At 36.3% G+C, this 27784-nt stretch overlaps 2 protein-coding genes across 2 annotated transcripts in view; both read right to left on the bottom strand.

The window, feature by feature from the left end:
- Positions 1-27784, bottom strand: part of LOC101527092 (UDP-glucuronosyltransferase 2B14-like) — a 100376-nt gene that overhangs the window by 820 nt on the left and 71772 nt on the right. The window lies entirely within an intron of this gene.
- LOC101521271 (UDP-glucuronosyltransferase 2B16-like) lies at positions 6797-16443 on the bottom strand. Its single transcript, XM_058667243.1, has 6 exons — positions 15703-16443; positions 14332-14480; positions 10695-10826; positions 9509-9596; positions 8367-8586; positions 6797-7102 (listed from the first exon to the last, which is right to left on the bottom strand). The coding sequence occupies exons 1-6, from the start codon at positions 16436-16438 to the stop codon at positions 6823-6825; spliced, it is 1605 nt and encodes a 534-aa protein (XP_058523226.1). The 5' UTR covers positions 16439-16443; the 3' UTR covers positions 6797-6822.

The following is a 27784-nucleotide window of genomic DNA, read 5'->3' as shown; positions in this document are numbered from 1 at the left end:
AGTTTGTAAAGGGAATTGTAAATGGTTGTAAAATCTGTTTCCCATAGTCTTCCATCTTCAACTTTCTTTATTACAACCAAAAACTGAAATCATATTTTAAATACATCCGTTGGATCACAATATTGTTCACATATTTTTCTAGCTTGCTTCTCACTATATTTAGCATAAAATACAAAGTGGGTTTTTTTGATTTTGTTTTGCTTTTATTTTGTTTTGCTTTGCACTGTAGGATTCTAAAAGGTGACACACTGGAAATGTCTTCTATATCATTTGTCCCTCTCTTTTCTAAGCAAAATCATTTTGGATTGTTTCCTTAAAGGCACCCAGCATATTTTCATTTTAAAACAATTTAAGGTACAATGTAATGTCTTCTCTTGGATTTTTTCCTTGGCTATTTCCAAGGTATGCTTTACTTATTAACGGATATGTTGCCATAAATACTCTCAGAATATTTTCCTGACAAGATAGACTAGCACCTCTAAGCACTCTCTATGTTGTTCCTTATTGATTTGAGTATTTGATACTAGTATTATAAAATATAGAAGTTCTTTTATAATTTAATTTTAACAGTAGAACTATCTTCTGTGGGAGCATTCTCTCATTGTGGACTATTTAAATACCACTGAATATTTAAAAACCAGTTCCTTCCACCAAAAAATTATTATCCTGACTTCTATGCCACAGATTAATTCTGCTTAGTAATACACTGGAAACTAATAATAGGCATTCATTTGTGCCTTGTACTGAGAAGCTTCTGTTAGTTACTTCAGTATTTTTGATATCACTGTATGATTGATGAATATTTGGGCTGTTAGTGCTTTTATTCAGAATTATTTTTATTACTGTTGTACACATTTAATGTATAACTTTTGGTTTGCATATTTACTTAATTTTATATACCTGGGCATGGATCAGCTAAAATAAATTTGCAAGCTTAAGTAATACATTACTTTTATTTTAAATTATTTGAAATACATTGCTTGCTCTCCAAGACACAGAAGTTTGTTTCTTTCCATTTTCCACATATTGTCTATAATTGATCCTTTCTTGAAATTTATTAGTTAGCATTTGCAGTGACCCACATTGGGACAGAAAGAAACCAAGAGCTGTAATCTCATTGTTGTCAGTGACTCAGTGATCATACTATCACCTGCAACCAAGAGTAGGCTTCAGTAGAAAGCTCGATTCAGAGCAGAGCAAAGCAGTGACCTCAGACACTCAGCGATGAAATGTGTGCTTCTCATTCCAAAAGCCTACCCTGAATCCTTTATGAGTGATATGTTTTCAAATTTAATTTTTTTAAAGATTTGTTTATTTTTATTGTACAGAGAGGAGAGACAGAGAGGAAGATCTTCCATCTAATGATTCACTCCCAAGCGAGCGCAACGGCCGGTGCTGCGCAGATCCAAAGCCAGGAACCTCTTCCAGGTCTTCCATACGGGTGTAGGGTCCCATGGCTTCGGGCTGTCTTCGACTGCCCTCCCGGGCCACAAGCAGGGAGCTGGATGGGAAGTGGAGCTGCCGGGATTAGAACCAGCGGCCATATGGGATCCCAGCACGTCCAAGGCGAGGACTTTAGGCGCTAGGCTACGCCGCCAGGCCCCTTCAAATTTAATTTTCTTGGTTACAGCACAATATATGGTTAATTTCACTATATATTCCTTATACTCTAAATAAAAGTGTCTCTACTTACATTTATGTGTATGCAGGTAGACAAATAGGTCAACTGTGGGAAGAAAAGAATCAGGCAACATTCCAAGATACAATAAAAACATCAAGCACTGGGATCAAGCCTACAATGACTCAGACCTACACAGGGTGTCCTCTGCTTTCTGTGTTTCTTGGAATGTCTACCAAACTTCTGCATCATCTCCCCCTTTTATAGATTGAAGAGCATAATTTGTTGAGCAGCTCTCTGATGATGATTTATGGCTTGGAACTGTTGGAATCTGCTCCAGGCAAAGCACTAATAGATAAAACATGGTAAGTTAATAAAATTTAACAATCATTCTAACACCCCAGTATTTTTCTTTATACCAAGGATGTAGACTGGAAAGCCCATCAGTAACGTCCTGTAATAGGTTAGTGCAGAGATTAGTTTTAACTGAGATTGGAATGTAGCTTGAATTGATTGCTGAGAGTAGTGATTACTGCAGAGATGTTACCATGATGTCTTAACTGTCTTTTAATCCTTTCCCAGTGACAGGACAATCCATTCCAAGTAACTGGGGTTACACAGATGGTAGTATAAATCCAGTCCCATTTTAACGATAAGTAGTGAGGCAGGGGCTGCAGTTGGTCCCCAGCATGGTGACAGCTCAATCAAGATCTGCCATTTCGTAGGCAATTGACTGCCAATTTGTCATTTTACCACCCATAAATGTTCTGAATCTTGATATCATTGTTGTACTAAATGTGAGGTTTGAACTTCTTAATGTAATGCAACACCTGCTATTGCTGCTGTGGCCGTGATTGCAATAATTCCCAGAATAGCAGTTATTAGTACTCACATGAATCTCTATGTTCTGTTTTATACTTCTTTAATAAGGGTTTGCAACATCAGGGAGGAGGGATATTTGTCCCAAGACCATGTCAGATGGACAGGAATCTGCACACCTACAAGAGCTCTCAAAATGTAAATAGAAATTTATAGGATTAAAATTATTAAGACAAGTAAACAGTGTAATTAGCACATGAAAAATGTCTCATAATAGTTAAAATGATAAGCCCAATGAAGCATTTTGCCTAATACATTAGTTTAGAATCCATGTTAAACAGAAGCCCTTCTGTTGGGGAGTGTTTTCATTCTCATGTAAAGTTAACATGCAACCAAATGTGTGGCTGAGCATATAGCACAAGCAGAATATAATTTTCTTGGGAAAAATCTGGACTGTTATTGATACTGGTATAATAGGCACAATCACAGGAATTAGTGCTATCAATGTTGAAATTAAAACTTAACATTCCTATAGTTTAAACATAAGGGGGTTGACATAGACTTGAATATAAAAAGTCCTATTTCAATAAATGCAACTGCAGTTACTATGGAAGTTGTCAGAGAAGTCATCTTTCAATACTTCTCTGGGTCATGAAACTGCTGGCAATTTCCAGAATTGAGCGTGCTCAGAATGTAAGATACTGTTGTGGTACAGCCAAGCTTGAGGAGGAGCCAAACCTCCATCCTGTCAGGCAATTAGCCCGTGCATATTGTAATGTCAATGATGACATTACTTATTCCAGGAAGAAGAAATTAAATGATTACACAAAATTTCTTTTAGTTCTTGTTGTTGTTGTTGTTGTTTGCTTTTTTTTAATGTCAATGATGTGAAAATTTACCAGGGGTAAATTTTTATTCTTTAATCCTTCCATAGCACTACAGTTACTCCAATTCATAAGTTGATATTTCTGGTGTTAATATGAAATAGCAGTACAATTGAGATTTGATTTTCCTGTATTGGAATAGTTTTTATCATTACATTGAAAGACAAAACTTGGCTCAGGCCAAAAAAAAATGTGGGGGTGTTTCTCAAAGACAACTAGATATTAACCAAATCTGTTTCGCCAGAGATAAACATGGAGGGGGAATACCCAACCATAATGGAAGAATATGAAATCCTAAATAGATACTAAGGCAGTTGTATTCTTGCTCTGCTAACATGGGCCTCTCTGATCTCTAAATTGCAGGGAAATGGAGTCGTTAATCCAAATCATAGGCCCCTTATCTGCCTGTTCAGTCATTTGCAACAATGAAAGGTAAGGTACAGGTGAACATTTTTGTCAAGTTCACCTGTGCTTTGAGGAAGATGTGCTCGAGGAAGCGTTTTCTTCATGGGCAGGGCTGTTTTCCTGGGACTGCTGTATTTCCAAGGCCAAATGATTCATAGGGGAACCCATTGTGTTTCAGAGGATCAATCAGGAAATTCTGTGGAGATAACAGCATAATCTCTGCCAAGAGTTATTAGTGTTCCAGAATATCAACCATTCAGTTGTCTCACCCAGACAGGGATTTATACAATCATATCAGAGAACGTAGATGCAGAAAAATGTTTGCCAGCAGCAGTATTAAAGTCTCCTTGAGGCAAATATTTAAAATTAAGCATTAAAAATGGTAAGAGATAAAGTGTCTCTAGGGGATATCCCACTTTTCAAATGTATACAATTCACTATTTCGGATGTGATGTGTGCTTTTAATATAGCTTATCTCTGAGGATTGTTCATACATGTAAGGATGAACAACTCAAAACAGAAAGTTTGAATTTTATATTAGTATACATAGGTTTATTCCTTATTTATGATGGAAAAAGAGGTAAAAAAGAGAAAGATTTAATAGTTGAAATAGATTGAGAACTCATAAACTATGCCCACAGAAGTTTAGAAAAGCTATAAGGTAATGTCTGTGAGATAATTAGTTTGCCTGGTTGTTTATATGTTATTACAGAGAAAAATATTAATCATTACTTTCAGAGAGCATGGAGATTTTTAAAACATTTTAGAGATTTATAGAGAGTAGAGAAGAAACGAAGAAATAGGTTTGAGTCACCAGGTTGTTTACTCTGAGGAAAAATATTAAACAAAAGCTATTAAGTAACAGTTTTACAAAACATTTAACCAAAGGTTTAATAGCTGCTATAAATATGACACAAGAGTGCATGCTAATTATTAAATTAAACTACACTAGAAGCAGTAATGATATATAACATGAGTAACATGTTTGATTAATAAATGAGCAGAAATGGATCAATGATTCAAAATATTTTAAAAATAGTTTACCTGTATTTATTAATTTGTGATTTGCCTGACGACTGTTTTGTATCAGAGAGAACCTATGATATAATTCCTGTGGAAACTGGTTGATTTCACTAAGCATGTTGCCTCAATTTTGGACCATTTTGTTGTAAATGTTAGAATTTAATGTTCTTTATGGCTGAGTAGTATGACATTGAGTAGATGTACCACAGTTTCTTTATCCATTCATCTGTTGATGAGTATATGGGCTGTTTTCATGTCTTTGCTATTGCAAATTGTTGTGGTATACGTGTAGGATTGCAACTCACTCACTCACATGAAGATTTCATTTCTATGGACATAGTCCTAGCAGAGGGATGGCTGCTGCCCTGAGTAATCTTGATACTGATTACCACAGTGGTAGCACTAGTTTACACCCCCACCAACAGTAGATTAAGGTATCTTTTGCCCTCTATCCTCTGCAACGACTTTTTGTTTGTGGGTTTTGGTTTTTTTTTTTTAAGATTTATTTATTTATATTGAAAAGGCAGATATACAAAGAGGAGGAGAAACAGAGACGAAGATCTTCCGTCCAATGGATCACTCCCCAAGTGAGCATAACGGCTGGGAGCTGAGCCTGGAGCTCCCCCAGGTCTCCCACTGGGTGCAGGCTCCCAAGGCTTCGGGCTGTCCTCCACTGCATTCCACGGCCACAAACAGGGAGCTGTGTGTGAAGCAAAGCCACCAGAATTAGAACCAGTGCCCACATGGGATCCCAGCGTGTGAAAGGCGAGGACTTTTACCACTACGCTACCTCTCCGGGCCCTATTTGAGGTTTTCTACATGTAAGCCATTCTCACTTAAGCTATGTGGAATTCCAGTGAATTATTCTTATTTTAATATGCCTTTCCTTAATAACTAGGGAACCTGAGCATTTTTTTCATATTACCCATTTGTATGTCTTCCTTGAAAAATGTCTGCTCATGTTCTTCACCCATTCCTCAACAGGATTGTTTGCTATGATTCTGGAGAGTTTCTGTAGTTCTTTGTACATCTTGGCTATTAGTCCCCTATGCACTGTGCGTATACAAAGATCTTTTGTTTTTCTTTTAACCTAAATTCACAAGAAACTTTTATTTTTTATGAGTATACGTGTGTGTATATGAGTACATATATCAAATATGTGTCCATATACATATACACATATATAAATATCAAATACATATAAATGTTTTTTAAAATAGACATCAGGCAACGTCAAATATCAAACGCAAAAATTACTGAAGTATTTACATGAGAGAAATGTAAATATTAAAATAAAAAGACACATTTTTAGAACAAAGTCAGTCCCTCCCAATTTTTAAAATTATGTGAAGTGTAATAAACGCACCAAAATCCAATCATTTCCTAGTTCTGTTGCAAGCATGTACATATTCCAGATCAGAAGGAAAGAAAACATCCATTATCGTGTTGAAACAACACAGAATATCCACCAATTATGTCAGTAGATGAAAGAGGTGTAAGAATAAGATACCATTTTATAAAGGTGAACTTCTGTAGAAATCCAATGACACATGGTTTTTTTTTAATCAATTCTTTTTTATTGGATGATCTTACATGGTTGATTAGGGCTCAAATGGTGAAGGGCTACAGCAAAGTGCATAAGACCATTGCTTCCACATTCTTCTTTTCCCTTCCTGTATCAGGGGGATGGGTAGAGACAAAGGCAGAAGAAACACCCACCTTCCCAACCATCCCAGGGTCCCTGATGTATGCCATGCTCCCAGGGCACTGACCAGGCAGTTTTGGTAGTTCAACTGTTCTGGATTCCTGCCTATCTCACCATTCCAAGCACAATGAAATCTCTCTATAATGCAAATGTAATAACTGAGTGAAATTTCAAATATATGAGGATGTTAAGGACCAACATTGTACATTCTTTAATGTTTATTCAGGGATAAAATATTTGTAGAAATCAAGTAAGCACAGATTTCTTAAAATGTGCAAGGGAATCTTTCCACATCTAGATCCAAACTGGTTAAAAAAAAAAAGTGTGATGTCAAGTTTCAGGGCTGTTAGACAATGCACAAAATAATTTTAATCTCTCTTTGTCTTCTTTCCTGTATTTACAACCTTTTGGAAAGCAAACAAGCACAATTTGATGACAAGATAAATAATGATTGTCACACAAGCCAACAGGAATCCAATCACATCCAGAGAGTAGTACTGGTACCAGGTGAGGTTGTGGGCTGCAGCGCGAAGGTGTTTGGCTCCCTTGTGGCGCATGACATGCTCGATCCAGAAGACGGCTCGGTCCAGGGGCTTCATGGGCTGATCATGGTGAATTCTTGACAATTTCATGACATTCTCCTTATAGCTGCAGGAAAATCAAATAGACACACATGTTAGATTGAACTAGAAATGTGACAGGTAAAATGTTTACGTAAATGGTAAAGCAGAACATCACATGAATGTGGAAGACAAAGGAAAATATTTTCTTCAGTGAATATCATAGGGACTTAGAGTATCATAGAGTTTAGAAATTGAAATTAGTTGATCGCATTGAGTTATAAGATAAAAAGAAGAAATTGGGAACGAACAAATATTTCCAATATTGCAAACAAGAAATTGAAATCATCTAACTCACAAAGCCAAGAGAAATTGCAACAGTTGGATGACCTAACATGATCTGTGATGCTTGAATTATTTTCTATGCAGTGACATTAAAATCTGATGCACAATATTTAAGTTCCTTTCAAAATATAGATTTGGTAGCAAGCGCTTGAGAAATATCAGGTACATTTCTGGGGAATTTGATAGTGAAATATTACTTGTTACAAAGATTTTCAGCATTAAGTTACAATATTCTAACCTACTGTTTAACATCAATTATATTATCATTGATTTGAAATTTGTGAAAGAATAATTGAATGACATCCCTAAGAATCACCAGTATGGTCTTAGTTATAGGAAGTTTTTCTTTTTTCAATTAGTTTTATCATTGAGTACATTTGAAAATAATTGCTAATTATTCATGAAAAAACAAAGCATTGGGATAAGGATCAGAGCAGCATTAAATGCAAAGCAAAACAGAGACTGATTATGTTATTCTAGCTTACTGGAAATACATAATTTTAAAAAAATTAGAAAACAAAGCATTTGTCTTAGGAGAAATAATAGATATGCTAACATAATCCACTGCCATGTCCTTTTGATTTCCCATGAGAATGGTTTCTGTAATCATGCTCTATAATCTGAAATAGACACACAAAAGTCTATGAAAACAACATTTTCAGAGTTTTCCTGCTGACAGTCATAAACACGCAGAAGGTTGTTAGTGCTACTCTAGTGTTCCTGGGTCACAGCTTCAGTGCTCTTCCTAAAGCTTCCTTGTAGTCCTGCAATCTTCTCCAGTGAGCCTCCACATTCCACTTTCCTTGGAAGTAAAAATATATGCACTATCCTTAAACTGCTGAAAATAGTTCTATAAATGTACTTGTGTGGCTAATTATCACAAATTATTCATGATTGCCTTCCAAATGTAACCAAATCTGTATTCAACAAAATGTCCATTTTGGAATAAATTAGTTCCTGAGACAACACTTATTTATAAATAACATGTAATGAAAAATAATACTCACGAAGGGTCGTTAATGACTGTCCTCAAGGCATTGAACAGTTCTGTACTTGACATTGTCCTCCAGTTCAGGGTGAGAGCTGCTCCCTTGGCTGTCATGTGGGCAACATTATCATGTTGATCCCCCAACAAAGGAAGGCCCACCATAGGGATGCCATGGTGGATTGCTTCATAGATGCCATTGGATCCACCATGAGTGATAAAAGCTTTGGTTTTTGGATGACCTAGGATTGCAGGAGTTTCAGTAAAATTATTTAAAAATCCTTAAACATTAAGTGGGAAATGCAAAGTAAGAAGCAGTAAAGGAGTTCTCCATAAACAGGTCATAATAGTCGTAAGAATGCGTTTAATCTGCTTTCAGGTTTAGAAAAACAGGCAGCTAAATGCAAGAGATGGGAAGTGACAGCTAAAGAAAGACGTGATATTAGTTTTATTGTGACTTAAAACTTGACCAGTAACTATATGATAGTAATCAAAGATTTAATTGTTTGTGCCACTTGAGTTTGTGTATCAAGAGAAAAACAGAGGAAGAAACTATATTCAACAACAGAGATAAATGGGAAATTGTTATGAGTATTTTTAGAAGTTCATTTATTTAAAATACAGACTCCAAAAGTGAGCAGAGAGAGAGAATTTCTATCTACTTATTCACTACCTAAATGCCAAGAAGGAAGGATTGGCAGCATCAAGGCAGAATGGAGGAACTCAACCTGGGTCTCCATTGTGGGTAATCCAATACACCCAGAGACCAAAAGAGTTGAGCCTGCTATCTCCTGTGGTACACATTAGCAAGAAATTCTAATTAGAAACAGAAGTGGAATACTAACCTATATACTACAAAGTAGGCCACAAGTGCCCCAAGAGACACCTGAACTGCTCCTCCAAGAGCCCCTTCATCAGGAAGTCATTGGGAAACACTGTGTGTTAAATATTGTCACTCAAAATAGTGTAATGGACATGAAGTATTTGCATAATAATGCATCAGTTGTTATCAGTCAGTATATTTCTAAGATTAGAAAATAACTTATAGAAGCTTGGTATTGAATTTCTCAATAAAAAAATGGTCATGCACCTTCCTGATTAACTACTGCAATATTAAGTGACTGTTACTCATTAGGTCGCAGCATTTCTTTTCCTGGGTCTTACCAAGAAGGTCATTCTGGGGGATCCACTTATAGACTTGAGTGTTGGATCCCAGGGTATCTGGCTTCTTGCCATCAAATCTCCACAGAACCTGTTAAGTAAAGAAAATATCTATTTCAGGAGTTGAATTTCAGAGTTCTGAAGGGGCTAAGAGACCATCTAATTAAATGCCTTCCTTAGAAATGATAAGGAAAGAAGGGCAGGGAGATTAGTTGATTAGAGTGGCCAAAAGATTGAGGTGTGTAGAATAAAAACATTCAGAGTAGTTATGATTAGTGGAAACAATTTTCACATGGAAAACTAATAAATACTTCATCAATATACATGATTGTCAAAGTTAACATGTCTTAGCAAATTAAAATATGCATGTTGGAGAAGTAATTTGAACTCTTCCATGTGAGCTTGCTTCTTCTAGACTTCTTCCTATATTCTTTCTCCTGCCTCCGTCTGGAAGAGGTATTAATCTCTTCATGCAGTAACATAGTTCCTTAAGCCACATTGTATAACACACTATGCCCACCCTTAGAGTCCACCTGTCTTCACCAGTCTCTTACTCCTTTCTGCTTAAAACTCTAGTAGGTATCATCGCTCTCCCTCTCTTCTCACCCCCTTGCACTCTTTATCTTTTTACCTGAACACAGTTAATGAGCATTGATTTGGCTTTCTCTAAGAAGACTCCTAAATAACACTCAGAGTGGGACTAATCCAAAAGTAGGGGAAGTGAAGAATCAGGTTGCATTGACATCTTAAGCCACAGCTTCACCTCAGCTTTGTATTGCAAAAACTTCAATGCCGTATGCTACTGCAGTTAGCAAATACATTTTAATTTTCATAACAATCTTAGTACATACAGTGGCACCAACTATTCTGCAAAGAAAAAGAGCAAATGACGTTGCAGAATTCGGTGATTCCTTTGTCCCTGCCTGCAATGTCATGATGATGATGAAAGTTGATTCTGCACCTATTACATAATTTCATTTCTGCTCAGATATTAATGCCAAAATTATGTACCATTATAAATAGTCTGTTAGCTCTTTTAGCAGCTTCCAAATATATTGTTTTTGAACTATTATCTCAAATAAATATTCCCTTTCATATTACGTTTGCTTTCACAGTGGGACATTTCTGTAATCAGTCTCTTTGCAAAGACTGGCTAATGGCTATCCACCATGAGGACATTTTTTCTCACCTTTTGTGGAAGCTGGGCAAGGGCTGATGCAATCACATTGGTCCTCTCTTCTGTCATGTTACTGACCATTGAGCCCAGGGAAAACACCACAACTCCCTCTTCCCCAGAGCTCTGCACAAAGTCTTCCATGTCCTGTGAAGAAAGGATTTGATCCATGAAAACAATTCTTCATGGCAGCAAACACTGGTGAAGGGACTGGAATAGTTATCTACGGCAGAAATTCGCATGCTATCAGAAAATACCATGGAGTAGATGTACCAGCTCCTTTATCCATTTTTCTGTATATAGGCACATGTGTCGTTTCCACGTCTCTGTTATCATAGATCGTCCTGCAGTAAACATAGGATTACAGATCTCCTTTGTCCTATCCAGATTTCATTTGGTTTGGCTTTATTCCCAACAGAAGGGTAGCTGAGTCATACACCAGGTTCATTTTCAGCTTTCTCCTGACTGACTTCCATAGTGGTTGTACAAGCCTACGCTCTCACCAAACAGTGGAGGAGGGCAGCTTTCGTCCCATGTCTAAGCCAGCAGGTGATGTTAGTAGAGCTCTGAATGTGGGCCAATCTCACTGGAGTTAGGTGGAACCTCAGTGGTTGTTTTCAACTGTTTCTCCCTGATGGTTAGTGATTCTGTCATTTTTTTATGTCCATTATTCATTTACATTTATGCTTTTGAAAAATGTTTGTTCATTTCCTTAATCCATTGCTTCATGGGGTTGTTTGTTTTTTGCTGTCATTGAGTTTCTGATGCTGTTGCAAATCATGGATGTTAGTCCGCTGAAGGTGGAGCAGTGTGCAAAGATTTTATCTGATCCTGCTGGTACATCTACTCCATGGAATACTACTCAGCCATTTAAAAAAAGGTGAAATTCTACCCTTTGCAACAAAATAGTTCCAACTAGAGACCATTATGCTCGGTGAAGTAAGTCAGTCACAAAAGAACAAACATCATATATTCTCTCCGATATAAGGCACTCTTCATGCAAAACATAAAATAAACAGCCCTTTCATAGTGTTTGTGCTGCATCTCACAGGTTTTGATGTTTTTGTTTTCATTTATTCAAAACAATTTATTACATAATAAATTAAATTTTTTATTTAATTCTCTCAGAAGTCATTCAGTAACATAATTTTTTAAATGAAGTTTTATATTTTCTTTTTCATTTTTTCAGAGACACTGGTCATTCAATAGCATGTTATTTAATTTCATGGCATTGTACATTTTTTAACTTTCTGTTTTTGACTTTGTCTTATGGCTTTTTACTTAAGGGGATGCATAAAACTGTGTAATAGAGACTATCATATCTAGATGTGAAGATACAATGCAGTATGCATCTCAACTTCCAAATCAAAGATGGACTCACAGTGAAAACTCTTAAATATATTTTGAACATAGGATTCTGGACTGTGTGCTGTTTTTTACCTGTAATATCAGGATACAATTAATTAGCAGAATGATGGACTTATGAGTTGTGATGGCTACATGGGGAGTGAACCAAGCTTATAAGGGATCTTTCTCTCTACTTCTCCTCTCTGTAAATCTGTCTTTCCAAAAAAAGTAAATGAATCCTTGAAATACAAAAGGAAGTCAGACAGAATGTTGTCCTCTTTTTCTCTCCCTCTGTAACTCACCTTTACCACATTCAACCCCCAAAAAGGTAAATTAAAAAAAAAATAAATAAATGCAGTTCTGTATATTTCAATAAACTCTTTTCAGAGGCCACATATGAACTCTGAAGAAGAATGGTTTTCTGGGAGCTTTGAGTAATGAGGAAGACCCTCAATGTTTACATTAAAATGTTACCCTTCATCTGCTCATCTTTTAGCGAACATCTATACATTTATTTGTAACTAAATGCCTGCAATTTCTCCTCTCCTTCTGATTTTGCTTAGGAATGTAGTTTTAATCAGCTAGAAATTGAGTTGAGACTGAGCAATGTTCTATCCCAGGTGTCTGTAGCTTTTAGCTTGCAACAAAAGCACCAATACTGTCTATACTCACTTTTTTTCTGGAATGCTGACTTATTAATAGGAATATTATTTTCTTCATTTATTTTTCAATGATACAGATAGATAGATAGATAGATAGATAGATAGATAGATAGTATAGGGTACCATGTGATACCCTGAAATGTACATAAGATTCTAATCTTAAAATCACACTAAACATATGTTCTTAAACATGTATTGCTTCTTTGTAAGCAAAACATTTAGAAAACCTTTATGCTAGCTTTTTTGAAAAAAACGTACCAAATTAACATTTTATAAACTCATGCTACTATGCATTAGTACACTTGAACTTTTCACCATCTCTCTTGTTATAACTTAATTTCTGTTTATTGATCCTTCCTCATACGCAGTCTCTACTAATATCATTTTACTCTCAATATTGATCTCTAAGAGATTAATTCTGTCAGATACACACATGAGTGAGATCATGCAGTACTTGTCTTTTGTGCCTGACTACTTTTGCTTAGCATCATGACTTCAAACCCCATTGGTGCAGATTTGCAAATCACAGGATTTCAGAGTTGGTACTGCAGAGCAATGTTCCATTGTTATGTGCCTTCCTCAGAGAAAGCACACCAAAGAACATTCCCACCTCTTGCCTTTTGTGGATAGTGCTGCAGTTGCTCTAAAAAGCAGATGCCTCTTTTGCAGATTGAATTTCCTTTCAAAATCTACCCATCTTAGCCATTTTATTAACATTTTGTCAAACAGCGCATTATACAATTACATTATTATAAATTCATGAATACTTATGTATTAAATTTTTACTTTATTTTTTAGTTATATTTCCTGAATTCTTACAACAATCTCTTTAATTTCACTCCTCCTAGCAATAAACCCTGTGACTTCATCTTCAGTGTTTTCTTCTCATTGAAGAGGATCTGATCATATCTCTCAACTGGTCAACTCTTTTCCTCTGGTTCCCAACCTAATAAATTCATGCTGTGTTTTAAAATTCTTGATGGTGTGTGATACAAAATTACTTCTTTAGCTAAATCAACCTCTTCACTCAAATGAATATATTTTAGTGAAATAAATCCCACAGTTTGTCTTTCTCTGATTCATGCTGTCTCCCCTTATCTCTAATTTATTCCTGAACATCACCAACTTCAGGACAGCTTATGTACTGTAATAGATGTATTTTTAGCATTGGGATCCTTTTTGCAAGATATTTACAACTGGCTTCATTGTCTGTTTTTCCAAACTTCACAGAAGGTGTTGGTGAGATCAGAAACTATCTTTACTCTACCTTTCTATATATTCATTAGTATACACCGATTTAATAGAAATCATTTCTTATATTTTGAATAATGAAGATCTTAATGTTTTTGGTAATTTATCAAAATCTCCTAGATATTGTTGTCTCATAATGATAATGAAATCTGGATACATTTGATGGTATAGAAACATAGAACAGAACTTCCAAAATATATGGAAATGGACATTCTGTTGTAATTAAATCTTCCATGTTCATTGTGAAATCATCTGCTGTGAGTTTTTGCTTGGCAGGACATTTTATCCTACTTCTAGTATCTATTCTAGGAATCCAATGCTCTAAATGCAAATTGCAAAGTAAATGCCACTGAAAACGCTAAGGAAACTAAACAAAGCAGTGGCATTTTTACCTTAGGCAGGGGTTTGGCAGGTTTACAGTGGAGCCCTCCAACAAATTCAACATTTGGTAAGAGTGGGCGGGGAAACTCCAAATCCCAGTAGCTGCGAATGAGCCACATGTCAGCTTTGCCCATCAGCTCAGAGAAGGTGACAGGTCTTCCTGAAAGGAGAAACACATGGAGAGAATGAGGGAAAATGAAGTCATGAAGTCTGACATGTAATATTTTGAGATGTATTTGAATTACGCAACCAATGATGTGAGAAGTGTGTGGGCATTGATAAAAAGAAATATGCTTATTTACATATATAATTTATGCAGTGTTCACCTCATAGATATATAATAACAACATGTCTAATGTCAACTCAGTAGAGGCACACTCCTCACTGAAAGAGCACTATAGAATTAAACATGTTTTTCATATTCTCTGAAGTTATAAAGCTAGCAGATTCAAACACAGCTAGTTTAATTACAGCGTAAAGAATCTGATGAAAACCATTCAAGAGCTTTCTTGGGAGAATTCAGTCTGGCTTTTACATGTTAGTGTGTAGGTCCCTAATTTTCAATTTTGATGAGAATTCTAAAATTCCCTTTTATTTTGGTGGTGTGCATTTTGCTTGCTACTGCTTTTGATTCATCTGTGAAGTTTAAGAATATTTAACTGGAGAAATATGTATGCACTGAAATGTTTGCAAATATATAGGGAAATGTTTTAATTTATAGATACAGAGATTTTTGCTCATGATCTGGATCGTTTGTTAAAAAATGAAAAATGTATTCAAAAATAAAGGCAGGTTGTATGCATATCTACAACCCTAACACAACATAGTTTTTGAGGACTTAATGAAGAAATGTGGCCATTATTACAAACCACAAGTTTTAGGCTTCTATATCTACAAAAAAATTGTATTTTACATGTTATTACAACCACATTAGAGAACATTAAAACAAGCCTTTGATTTTAAATAAGGAAATAGATTTACACAAACAAAAATGATTTTGTCAAGGTCAATTTACTTAACATTAGACATGTATGTTACTATTCAATCTACATGTTTTTACTCATGAAGATATTAGACAAGTCATCAAAAACATTTTGTAACATGAGTAATAGAATAAGGTGGATAAATAATTAGTCAAGCAAATACTAATAAGTTTTATACCTACGTGACATCCCAGAATGCCCTACATAGTGACAGGCAAGGCTTCCCACAGAACTTGTCACTTAAAGATTTCACATTTCTGATATTAATAAATTAGTTTATATTTTGAGTTATGATTTCAGTGAGCAAAGACATATTTCCCAATTTCTACTTTGATAAAAATCACCTGTAAAGGTTCAGGAGAGTTTGGAGTTCACACGACCCACTAAAAATAAACTTACCTAGAGCTTCACTGCAAAGCTGATCCCACCTCTTCTCATTAAATGTCTGGAACCAAAAGTCAAAATAAAGCATGAACAGCATATTTTTCACCCTCTCCATAAATGTCATTTTACCACTTAAAACTGACATAATAACAGGCACATAAGATGGAGGACATAAAAGTCCTCCACTGTACTTTTCATGCGTGTAGCCAGGAGTGAAGCGCAGACTGTACACGAGGGGGATTTCCAGGAGCTCAGCCAGCAGCTCCCCACAGGGAGCAAAAGGATCTGAAACAACAATATCAAACTTTGAAGCTTGAAGTTTTGCCATGAGTTTCTTGTTGAAAACCACTTCTTTGCAAAGACTTTCATAAATATCAGAAAATTCTAAGAAGAATTTATTCCATAAGGGATAATATTCCAAATAGTTATCTCTTGGCACATCATTTATCAATGTGTTGATCCAATACATGAAAAATGTTCCCATTTCTTCTTTAGTAGAGGATGTAGGAAAAGTTTCAAATTTAATTCCAGAATCATTCTTGGGATCAATTGAAACAGAAGCTGAAGACCTCAGCACAGTTACTTCATGTCCTCGCTGCACAAGTTCACCCAGGATTATCTTTAAATTGAGCCAGTGACTGAACTCCATGGGCCAGACCAGCACCTTTCCACAGCTCCCAGAACTAAAGCAAGAACTCAGTTGTAGCAGCAGCAGCCAAACGGACACACGCTTCACACACATCCTGGTCATATCCATGGCACACTCTGCAGTTGCTGTTCCTTTATTTCACTACACATGCTAATATGCACAAGTAATCCAAAAGCTAATCTATCAAGTAGTTAATTTGTAACTACTGGTGGTCAAAATAAACATGACATAAGCAATCAAAATTTGTGGATCTATTTGGAAAAATGAAGATGACTTGTATGTCACCTCAGTTATAAACGAGGTTTTATAACTAATGCCAAGAACAATATCAAGTAAGACATGATTTGACCTAGAATCCGGTTGTAAATAAACTAAAATTGAAATGTCAATGAAAATGTCACAGGATGTGATTAAGAACTTGCATTTTTTAACGTATTGATTACTCAATACTATGTCCATTAATTCCATAACATTATAAATTGTTGCTAATGTTATGTTAGGGCTTTCAATTGATCGGGATGACACTCTGCCGGTTCTAACTTCAGACCAGAGATGGTCTCCCCAAAAAGCTGTTGAACTTATCTGAACTTATCTGACTCTATGCTTGATATATGCTTGCAATGAAATAATCTCAACTGAACTTGAACTGTGATAATGCAACAAGATGGAGGAATCTACCATGGGGGGAGGGTTTGGGCAGTGGTGGAGGGGATCCCAGTACCTATAAACCGGTGTCACATAATTCAATGTAATTAATAAAAAAAATTAAAAAATATAATTAAACAGTGAATCCACATTTCTTGGAATGTGGTATATTTAAAGGGATATTGGATTTGTGTATATTTAAAAGCTTGATAAAATGTAAATCCTATATACATATATATGACTCAAACTCAAATTTCACTATTCTTTTTTTGACATTTTATTACTCCTGCATGAACCCCTGTAAATTCCATCCTTTATCATCTCAATATATTTAAAATGCTTGTTCTCTGAATCCATGCAATTATTAACCTGCCTCATTTATTTCTACATTTTCCCACGGTGGGCATTACTTACACAACCAATTATGTGACTTTTGGCAAGGGCAGGATATAATCTCTTTGAGTGACAGCTGTGCTGTATGAGCCTACAGTCTAGTCTCATCTGGCTACTCCCAACATGGAAACATGCTATGCTTGAGACAAACCACATCAAATTGGTTGTTTTAATACTCAGAGTGTCATGCACAATCTCTGTATTACGAATGATTTTCGGGAATGTTGCAATGTCTCACTGGCTAATTTTTTACCTCAAGCATGGCATTCGTTGTTTGTGTTGGTTGATGTCCTGGCTACTTTACATTCCATCTATCTCCTTGCTGGGGCTTGAGAAGCAGTGGAGAATGGCCCAAAGCCTAGGGACCCTGCCTGTGTGGGAGACTCCAAAGTTCTTGTTTTCTGGCTTTGTCTCCACTCAGCTCCAGCATTTGCAGCCATTTGGGGAGTGAACAAGTGAATGCAAGATCTTTCCCTGTCTCTCGTTTTTCTGTGAATTTGCCTTTATAATAAACATAAATAAACCATGCTTGCAAAGAGGGAATCTCAACTGTACTTGATCAGTGGATATGCAACAAGGTGGAATATTCCACATGGGGGGAGGGCGGGGGGAGGGGTGGGGTGATTCCCAGTTCCAACGAAACTGTATCACATAATACAATGTAATCAATGAATAAAAAAAAAATAAACATAAATAAACCATTTAAAAAAGAAAAATAAAGAAAAGAGCTTGGCTTTATGAAAGAAGGGAGATTCTTCTAAATTTTCTTTGTCTGTAAGGGTATAATCCTGGGGGCCTAGTTTGCATTTACTGCCAGTAAAATTGCTGTAGCAATGTGATAGAAAAGCATAGAGGAAACAGACTGGCATTTTTCATTTTACCTTGCATTTGAATAGACATATTTTTCCTCTTTTTTTTTTTTTTTTTGTTAGTTCACATCTGTCTCAGTTTAGCCTCCTAGATGCACAACAGAATTGGGCTTGAGAAGATAGGCACCTGATAGCTGCTCTACTGATGGGAATTGACTGATCTAAAGTGTAACTGGGGGCTCACGAGAAGGAACCTGGTCCTGTTGTCTGAAGTTCAGTTGCTGCTACGTGGAATTAAGATGAGGTGACAGAGTGGGTGATGGGCACACATCACTAAATGGTTTTCACTAAGTGTTGGAGAAATGTTCCTTCCTCCCATCCATCCTTCCTTCCTCCTTCTTTCCTTCCTTCCTTCCTTCCTTCCTTCTTTCCTTCCTTCCTTCCTTCTTTCCTTCCTTCCTTCCTGTTTCATTTACTTTCCCTCCTGTATTCAATTCCTTTTCCTTCCTTCTGTGTTTCTTTGCTTACTGGCTATCGGCCAAATTTTTGTTTGTTTTCATCAAAAATAACATCCAAAAAATAGTCTACAATGAACACCAAAGCCTGGTAGTAATACATGACATAAAGTTACAATGTTTATAAATATATATATACTTTATATATCATTTATACATATATAAAATCATCTATTATATAGTTTTTATATACTATGTATATATTATATATAATATATGGTACATATTATATCATATCATATTATATACACACACACATAAAACCATCAAGATCCATGCACACTCTCTCAGCTAGGGGTCCTCATTTGCCGTTTGTTTTTGTCTATCCAAGCTCAGGTGCATCATCTATTCTTGTTACATACATCAAGTGTAAAGAGGAGAATCTGAGTTTCCTGTGGCACTGATCAGAACAACATTGCCTAGGTTCTTCTCAGCTCTTCTGGCACCAAGAAATTTTTTTCCAAACCATTTGGATTTTTTTTTGTATCTTTCCTCTTGAATATTATGATCTTAGAAGATCTTTTTCAACTTTTGTTAAAAATATAAGTATTTTCCGGTGATGATTATAAAGACTAAAAATCCATGGGTTATGATTTGTGCATTCACAGACAGAATTTGAAGATGTGAAGAGAAAAGTTGAGCAAGATCAAACGCTCTAGAGTTTGCAGTAAATTTAAATTCCAAAGGAAGAACAAATAAGAAGTATCATTTGAAGATGTAAAGATTAAATTATTCCCTAAGCAATTATAAATGAATTAATGCCCTGTAGTGGAAGGTTTAAAACAAAGCAAAACACAATGATAAGTGGTCCATGACATGGCTAAGGTGTATACGTAAAGCTGATGAGTAATACTACCAAGCAAGAATTGGTATTATTTTTATATGTATGCATAACTTTTTGAAAGATTGAATTTGCATTGTTTTTACTCAAAACCTGGCTCTGACAATAGATAACTGCACTTGTGGTTCCTCTTGGTTGCATGCTTTTCTTTCTTTTTTTTTTTTTTTAAAGATTTATTTATTTTATCACAGCCAGAAATACACAGAGGAGGAGAGACAGAGAGGAAGATCCTGTATCCGATGATTCACTCCCCAAGTGAGCTGCAACGGGCCGGTGCGCGCCAATCCGAAGCCGGGAACCAGGAACCTCTTCCGGGTCTCCCACGGGGGTGCAGGGTCCCAATGTATTGGGCCGTCCTCGACTGCTTTCCCAAGCCACAAGCAGGGAGCTGGATGGGAAGTGGAGCTGCCGGGATTAGAACCGGTGCCCATATGGGATCCCGGGGCTTTCAAGGCGAGGACTTTAGCCGCTAGGCCACGCCGCCGGGCCCAGTTGCATGCTTTTCAATGTTAAGCTCATTCCATAGCAATTGGTGATCATTTTGAACCATAATATGTTGATTCTTAAGATATTTAGAATTATTTTTATCACATAGTAGACCCATACTATATGGTTGAATTGCAGTAAATACTTATTATTTCATTTGTAATTATTCTTGTTATTCTTATCATTTTATTATTTTTACAGTGTTCAAATTTTACAATTTGGTAACACAATTACATTATTTCTACTCCTGAAATTAGTGTGAGTTAAAGGAACAGTGAATAGAGGAATGAGACTTCCAAGCACTGATCCACGAAGTACTATAGATTCACCTTGTAGCAGCAGCAATGCAATTAACTGTTTTCCATCACTTAGAAAACTGATGGGGAGCCAGTTATTTCTCAGTGACATTTGGAGAATTCTCATGGTATGAAAAGGGTTGATGTTGATTGTAACTTTGGCATTAACACTGTGAGAAGAAAGTAATCTGTGTAAGAGATACAGTTGGAAGTTGTCATCGTAATGATACTTACAGGCTGGTACACAGTAATCAGAAAATTCTGCTGTGTCATTTCCTCCTTGTCCAGACTGGACTCTTGAGAGCAGTAGAAATTCTATAAGTGTTATCAGAAAGGAGAATGATGTTAATGAATAACTGCAATAGCACAACAGCAGAAGCAGCTTTGGAAAAAACTGAATTTCGTCACGCCCATTTTACTCCACTTCTATGTTGAAATAAGCTTATGCACAAGGATCTTCCAAGAAGGTAAGGTCGGAGCTCAACAACTTTGAATTCAGTTATTCATCCAACAGGATTTAAGGGAGGACAAAATCCCACAGCCCTTGTGACATGATTCTGTCAATGCTATGAAAGGAAGAAAGTGAAAGGTGATGGTTCAGTTTGTCATCGACAATGTTGTTTATCTAATTTACGTTGAGTGAACATCATGATTCTATTTCAGCATATGAGTATAAAAGTAAACAGGAAGTTAGGATATTCTATTTACATATAATTTCAATAACTCATTACTTAACCTCTCTTCTCATCATTTCCTTATTTGTTTCATAGAATGCACTTACCTATGTAATTATTAAATGTCCTTAGAATGCTGACAATCTATAATTAGGCATATGATTTATGTTCAATGGAGATCTCATGAAAGGGAAGTAGAAACCTTGGGACCAATACTCAGCTGCCTAAGTGATTCCTTCAGGGAGAAAACTTAAAAAATTATTACGGGGCCCCACACGGAAGAATAGTGTCTAAAATCCTCACCTTGAATTTGCCGGGATCCCATACGGGCACCAGTTTGGTTTTAATCCCAGCAGTCCCACTTCCTATCCAGCTTCCTGTTGTGTCCTGGAAAAGCAGTTGAGGACAGTCCAAAGCCTTGGGACCCTGAAACCACATGGGAGACCCGAAACGGGATAATGGCTCCTGGCTTCAGATCAGCACAGTTCCTGCTATTGCAGTCACCTGGGGAGTGAATCATCAGACAAAAGATCTTTCTTTCTATATATCTGACTTTAGAATAAAAATAAATAAATCTTTTTAAAAATGAGTAATAATTATATTTTTATTCAACACAAAGTAAATTGGGTGTATTTATTAGAGAAAATGAAGAAATAAAAATTATGTTTGCGTTATACTAATAGAGATCAAGGATAAAGAAAACCATTTATATTTTTCATATGCTATAACACATTTAGGGTCAGAATTTGCAAATTTACTTCTGGTATACTTATTTGTAATAAATTTTTTTAAATAAATTTTTGCGCTGTCATTCCTGTGTTTACAACTCACATATGTGCTCTGTCTACTATATCAGTATTTCAGGGGAAATGAGGAACATTATCTCCTCACTGATGACAATTGGATTTGCATTTTCTGGGAAAACAAGCTACCACCTTTACTGTGAAGTAACAAAATGTTTCAATTTGAGGTGTAATTTCTTCATCTCTGAGGCAAGCACCTTGAACATCTCACTCCACAGCTCTTTGGATACACTGAAATCACATTCAGTGACTTCATTATTCATATAAGATACATATCTTAAATTCCCTCCTGTTTTGCAAGGCTGTTTCTTCTTTATAAGATATATTTTTCATTCAGTCCATTTTCACTCCTTTATTTGTGATTAACATCTCAAGCTACAACCATCTCTTCCATATTGTGATGACTGGGATTAGATTCCTCTTTCACTGAACTTAGAAAACAACCTCAATGTGGTTTTCATGTCCATACTAATTTGTTTTCTGGAACAAAAGTATTGTGTAGTGTGCATTTCTCATTTTATGCATAATATGTTAAATTTCAACCAGTACAAGGTCATGCCCAAACCAAAGTTTTTGCAATTCAAAGTGGAGCCTGTGGCATCTCAGAAACTATCCACCATGTCACCCCAATAGCAAATATTTATTAGTTTGTGAATCAACTAGACAAAGTTGTTCACAGGAATGCCAAGGGAGTAGCTGTCAGTTTGGACTAGCATTCAAATACAGATTCAGCCAAGCTATTGTCACAGCTTTTCTTCAGTTATGTAAAATTAAAATGATTTTTTTTATCATGCCATTGAATTTCTTCTGTGCTTTATTTTCTAATTTTTTTTTAATTTTTATTTTAAAAGGAGAGATGGAGAGAAAGATCTTTCATCTACTTGTTTAGCCTCCCAATCGGCCATAATCAGCTGAGATGACCTGCTATGAAGTAAGGCTCTTCTGGGACTCCCATGCAGGTGCAGGTTTTCCAAGGACTCAGCCATATCCATTGATTTCCCAGGTGACAAGTAGGCAGATGGATGGGAAGTGGTGTCAGGAGCCGTGCACTATAGCCACACTGAAGCCATTTTGAATATAGACCTATGGGACAGTGGAAAACCCCCGGTTGGCTAGATGCTTGGGAAAGAGGTTATGAAACTAATCACACGCTTAGCTTCAATTGTTTCTAGCAACTGTTTCAGAATGTGATTGATGCTGTACTTACTGACATCTTGCTACTGATTACCTACGCTATTGTTGATATGCTGGTTACTATTGTTGATATGGAGACCATGGACAGCATCCCAGTTTCTTCTTCCCTCCCTGAGCCTTAGTTACTGAAGAATATAAAAACCCTCAGTTGAAATCAATAAACTGACAGCTTGATCAGACCTACTGTCTTGCTGTCCATTCTTTGTGTCTCTTGTCCCTTCATTCTCTCCTAGGTGGCTGCGACCCTGTTGACTGTCCTGCTGGTCGGGACAAAGTGGAGCATCAGGGATAAGAATCAACAACAGTAAGATACCAGCACTTGTAGACATCAGATTAACTAACAGCCATCATGCTATCCCTGTTGCACAAATCTAATTTTGAAAAAGATAGAATGCTCTTTGGCCAATGTGAAATTTGTCCTTTTTTTTTTTTAACTAGTTATTTGAACATTGCAAATAAATAGAAATATTGCTTGCCCAGTGTTAAGCAACCTTGCATGTAAAAAGCTAGGTCAATTGGTACTCCCACACTGATTAGGGTTGTGGGGTACATTTCCTTTCTCAAGTTGAGTACTTCTACCACTATAGTGCCTGACTGCTATTCTTCTCTGACTTGACTCAGTCCCTTGTAGCTTTGTTAGTCTGAATCGGCTCTTTGTTCTCAGGTAACTGACCTGCTCATCATTCCAATAATCCTGTTTTGCTTGAATGAGGGAGTATGTCTTAAATGCACAGCATGTGGTTCTCACACTATATTCACAGTCCAAATGACTGTCTGTTGATGTGTAACCTTGTTTTCTTAAGCCCCCAGCAAGAAGAGTCCACTGTTTGATGTTCACCAGTGTGGGAGACTTCACCAGCTTTTGCTTTGGACACTGCTTTTCATTTGCAGAACACCCAAGAGCAAGCAGACATGTTCTCTTCACAGCAGTGCCTTAGGGCTTTGCCATTGTAAATGGATCTAATGTGATATGACCAGAGAAATTGGATGTAAATTTACATTATTACATATGCTTGGTTTTTAACATGATACATTTAAAGTATGCAGCTCCTTTTATAGTTTTTATTTTTACTATTTAGGTTTCTAAATGATGCCAAATTTTATATTTCTTTAGTCAATTGTTCTCTTTGATGATATATATTGTATTATACATTGATGTGTGTTTCAATATATACTGATATATATTATACTTAAACTTATAAACACAGAAAAAAGGGGTGAAAACCGTAGCCTTTGCATTCTCTATAGCCTCTGCGGAGAGACCCTAAACAGCAAAATCATGGCGTTGTTATGCACAGAAATGGAGACATGTATTAAGCCATATTTAAAAATAGAAAAAAATTGAGCACATAATTAAATGTAAGCGTATGGTTTTTCAAATACTGCAGAAGCCATAGGAGAAAAGAATAATAAAAATAAAGACATATGATACATTATTTTGATTTACTATCTATAGTTTAAGAAACTATAGATGTTTTCAGAAAATTGCTTTGTCAGTATTTTAACTATGTAATTACATATCACAAAATTCATCTAGTTGAAGTATACAATTAAATATGTCCACAGGGGATGCCAGTACCGCAAGACGAGGCACAGACTACTGCACCATGGCTCCCAGCCCTAACAATTATTAAAGTACCCCACATTTTAGTTTATCATATTCATCCAGGCTACTATCAAGAAACATCAGGATACATTCTATAGTTTGTTTATAAAAAGAAAATACAGGGTGTATATCACTAGCTTCCTCAGATGTTGATTCTGATTAATTGACCTGACTTATCCTTTTGTGTTTATCAGCTTCTGACAAACTCATTTCTTCACATGTATCATTTGTTCATAAAGAGGATATAATAATCTATAATATCTGATATGTTTTATATGTAGCCATACTTTGTATGACCAAATAAAAATATCTCATTTCAAATGTCGTTACTTACCAGAGAAAGTTTTAATAATATCCCTGGGTTCTTTCTCTCTTACTAAAAGTGTATCTACATATTTTATTTGAAGGCAGACAGGGAGACACAGAAAGAGACAATAGACCTTACTTACCAGAACTAGTGCCTGTCTCAACTGGCTGCAACTGCTAGGTCTGGGCCAGGCCGAGGTAGGAGCCAGGAGCTCAGTCCTGGATTATTGGAAAGCAGGGATCCAACCAGCTGGCCCATATTCCTCCACCTCCAAGGCAGTTAGCAGGGAGATGGATTGAATGTGGATCAGCTGGGGTTGTTGAACCACTGCTCAGTTATGGGGGGATCAGAGTTATAACTTGCAGATTAATGGGTTGTGCCATATTGACCCTTCCAGGAGAAATCACTATTTGCTTCTGAAAATAAGTGCCAACCTTTTTACACTATGAGAATATTCTAAATCTTCTAAGTCTTCTCCTTTCTCAGATGCCAGTATCAGTTCCCACCCACTCTCTACTGTGCTGTATCCCCTAATATTGGATTCAGTGACTTCACTACTTCTTTAAGATAATACGTTTTTAATATGCTTGCAGCATTTATCTTTTGCTTATAACCTTTTTAAATACAGAATTTACTTTAAAAAAAATTTGGATAAATGGCATTCTGTTCATTATTCATATCAAGTCACATTTCTTCCATGGAACTTTCGCTTTCCACCCCAGTAAGCTACTTTGCCTTTTGCTCTGAATTCACTACATTTTCACATGTATGATAATCTGTTCTTTGGGTGTTACCGGGAACAACTTAGAAGTTCTTTCACCCCATAATAAAAGGTTTTCGGATATAGGAAAGAGAAAGAAAATTAGAAAGCCTGAAGGATTAATGAAACAGTTCAGCCAGTATGGCACATGGACAACTCAGACAAGAGATTCCAGCCTGTTAGCCTGGGCTTTACATGAACCGGGAGCAAACTTCCTCTGTTTCTTGTCCTCCCTTATTTTTCTTCCTCTGGGAAACTGCTGGCTGAAGGATTTCTGGGTTTTAAATTACTTAAATTCTTGCTGGAAGGATATTTGCAAATTTTATCCCACTGAATACTCCTGTGAAAACTGAACCAGGAAAATGCCCAGGATTGTAAGACATGAGCAGGATTTTTGATTTGCAAATGACAAATTGGTTTCTAGGCATGCCTCTAAGAGCTTCTGTGTTCTTTCCTAAGAGAACTCCCTCTTTTTGTGTTTTGTTTTTGTTTTGTTTTGTTTTAGGTGGTGGTGATAGTGGTGATATTTTGCTTCACTTTGTATTTTTTCTCTTCAGCCTCTCTCACACTAACACAATCTAAGAACTTCCTTTCTGCCCAACACAGAGAGCACCATTCCTCTTGTCTCTGTAAGGTGCAACTCGGCAGCCAGCAGCACCTTGAATACCTTGAATACCTGCTTTCCCAGCACTACTTTTTCAGAAAATGTAGGCAAGAAGCAGGAAACCATTGCCATCTGCAAATAGCCCCTAAACTGAAGCTCACTCTATGTTTGTCAAGGTTTCCTTAGACACAATATCTCTGAACAATCATATGAGGACCATGAACACAGTATAACGAGCAAGAAGTAAGGCAGGAGCTGAACATACACCTTTCACCCACAAACTTCCTTCCATAAAGATCTTTACTGAGACTTTACAGAATACCAGGCAATTAAGGAATGGGTGCACTGCACTTTGCTCCGTTCATTGCAACACCACCGTTGTACCACAAAGTGCCTGTGACTGACTCTCTGCATGTTGGACTACCAGACGTGGTTTGGTGGATTCTAAAGAAACTCCTCCAACCATATTTTGGAGTTGTTTTATATCAGAACTGAGTGCCAATCTGAAGCTCCTATGTATGTTTTTTTCTGCAAAAAGCCCAAATATTATATACTCTTTTAAGAAGTTTATTTAAAAATTAACATAATATAGCCAATTACCAATTCCCATAGGATGTTTTAATTATAAAAATTGATTTATTTGATAGTAGGTGAGACAGATACAGAGTACCAAAGAGAGCTCCCATCTGTTGATTTGCTCCCCAAAGGTTTGCTATGACATGCTGCTGGTGCTGAAGCCAAAACTTATAAATAAAACCAGATCTCTACTTCCACCTCCTGACTTCACCCTGGACAGTCATGGTCATTGTGGACATTTGCAAACTGAAGCAGCAGATTAGTGTCTTCTTTGTCTGTGTCTGTGCTTCTTGAATAAACGAAAAAACAAAAATAACTTGATCTCCACCAGAAGAAAGTAATTTTCTGAAAAAAATTAAAGATAAATCATGCTTTCAAATGTATCATCTAAAACTCTTGAAGAAAGGTGGATTTTATTTGTAACTGTGAATATACTCTGAATTCTTTTGGTTCTGCTAGTCTTCACCTTATTTTTAGGAAGCTATAAAATTTAGAAAGAAATTGACTTGGAAGATTTAAGATAAAATAGTCCTGGTTTGAAGCCTACATTTCTGAAAACAAAAATTTTGGACTCCCCAAAATTTAAGAATATATCCAATTTCAATTATTTTGTTGCTTTTCATCTTTTTAAAAAATTTTGTGGGGAGACAAATAAAGCTATTTGGAGAGAGGACAGTACTTTAGTAGTAAGGAATTCAAAGGCATACAGTTAACTAAGCCATCACCTTTGTCTTCCAGGATCTGAAACAGCAGGAAGTTCAGCAGGGGCCAGGAGTAAATATAGAATCAGATGTTTTGACATGTGCCACTCAGATCTTAATTGTGAAGCTAAATACCCATCCCTCTCATGATTCTTAATATCATCATTATTATGTATAGATTTTCATTTATAATATACTTATGTAAAAGTTCATCATTATAGTTGATAAAATTTTAGCA

The sequence above is a fragment of the Ochotona princeps genome, chromosome 7 (assembly GCF_030435755.1).
Source record: "Ochotona princeps isolate mOchPri1 chromosome 7, mOchPri1.hap1, whole genome shotgun sequence".
In the NCBI taxonomy this organism is placed as follows: domain Eukaryota; kingdom Metazoa; phylum Chordata; class Mammalia; order Lagomorpha; family Ochotonidae; genus Ochotona; species Ochotona princeps.
This window is presented reverse-complemented; position numbering and strand designations above follow the sequence as displayed.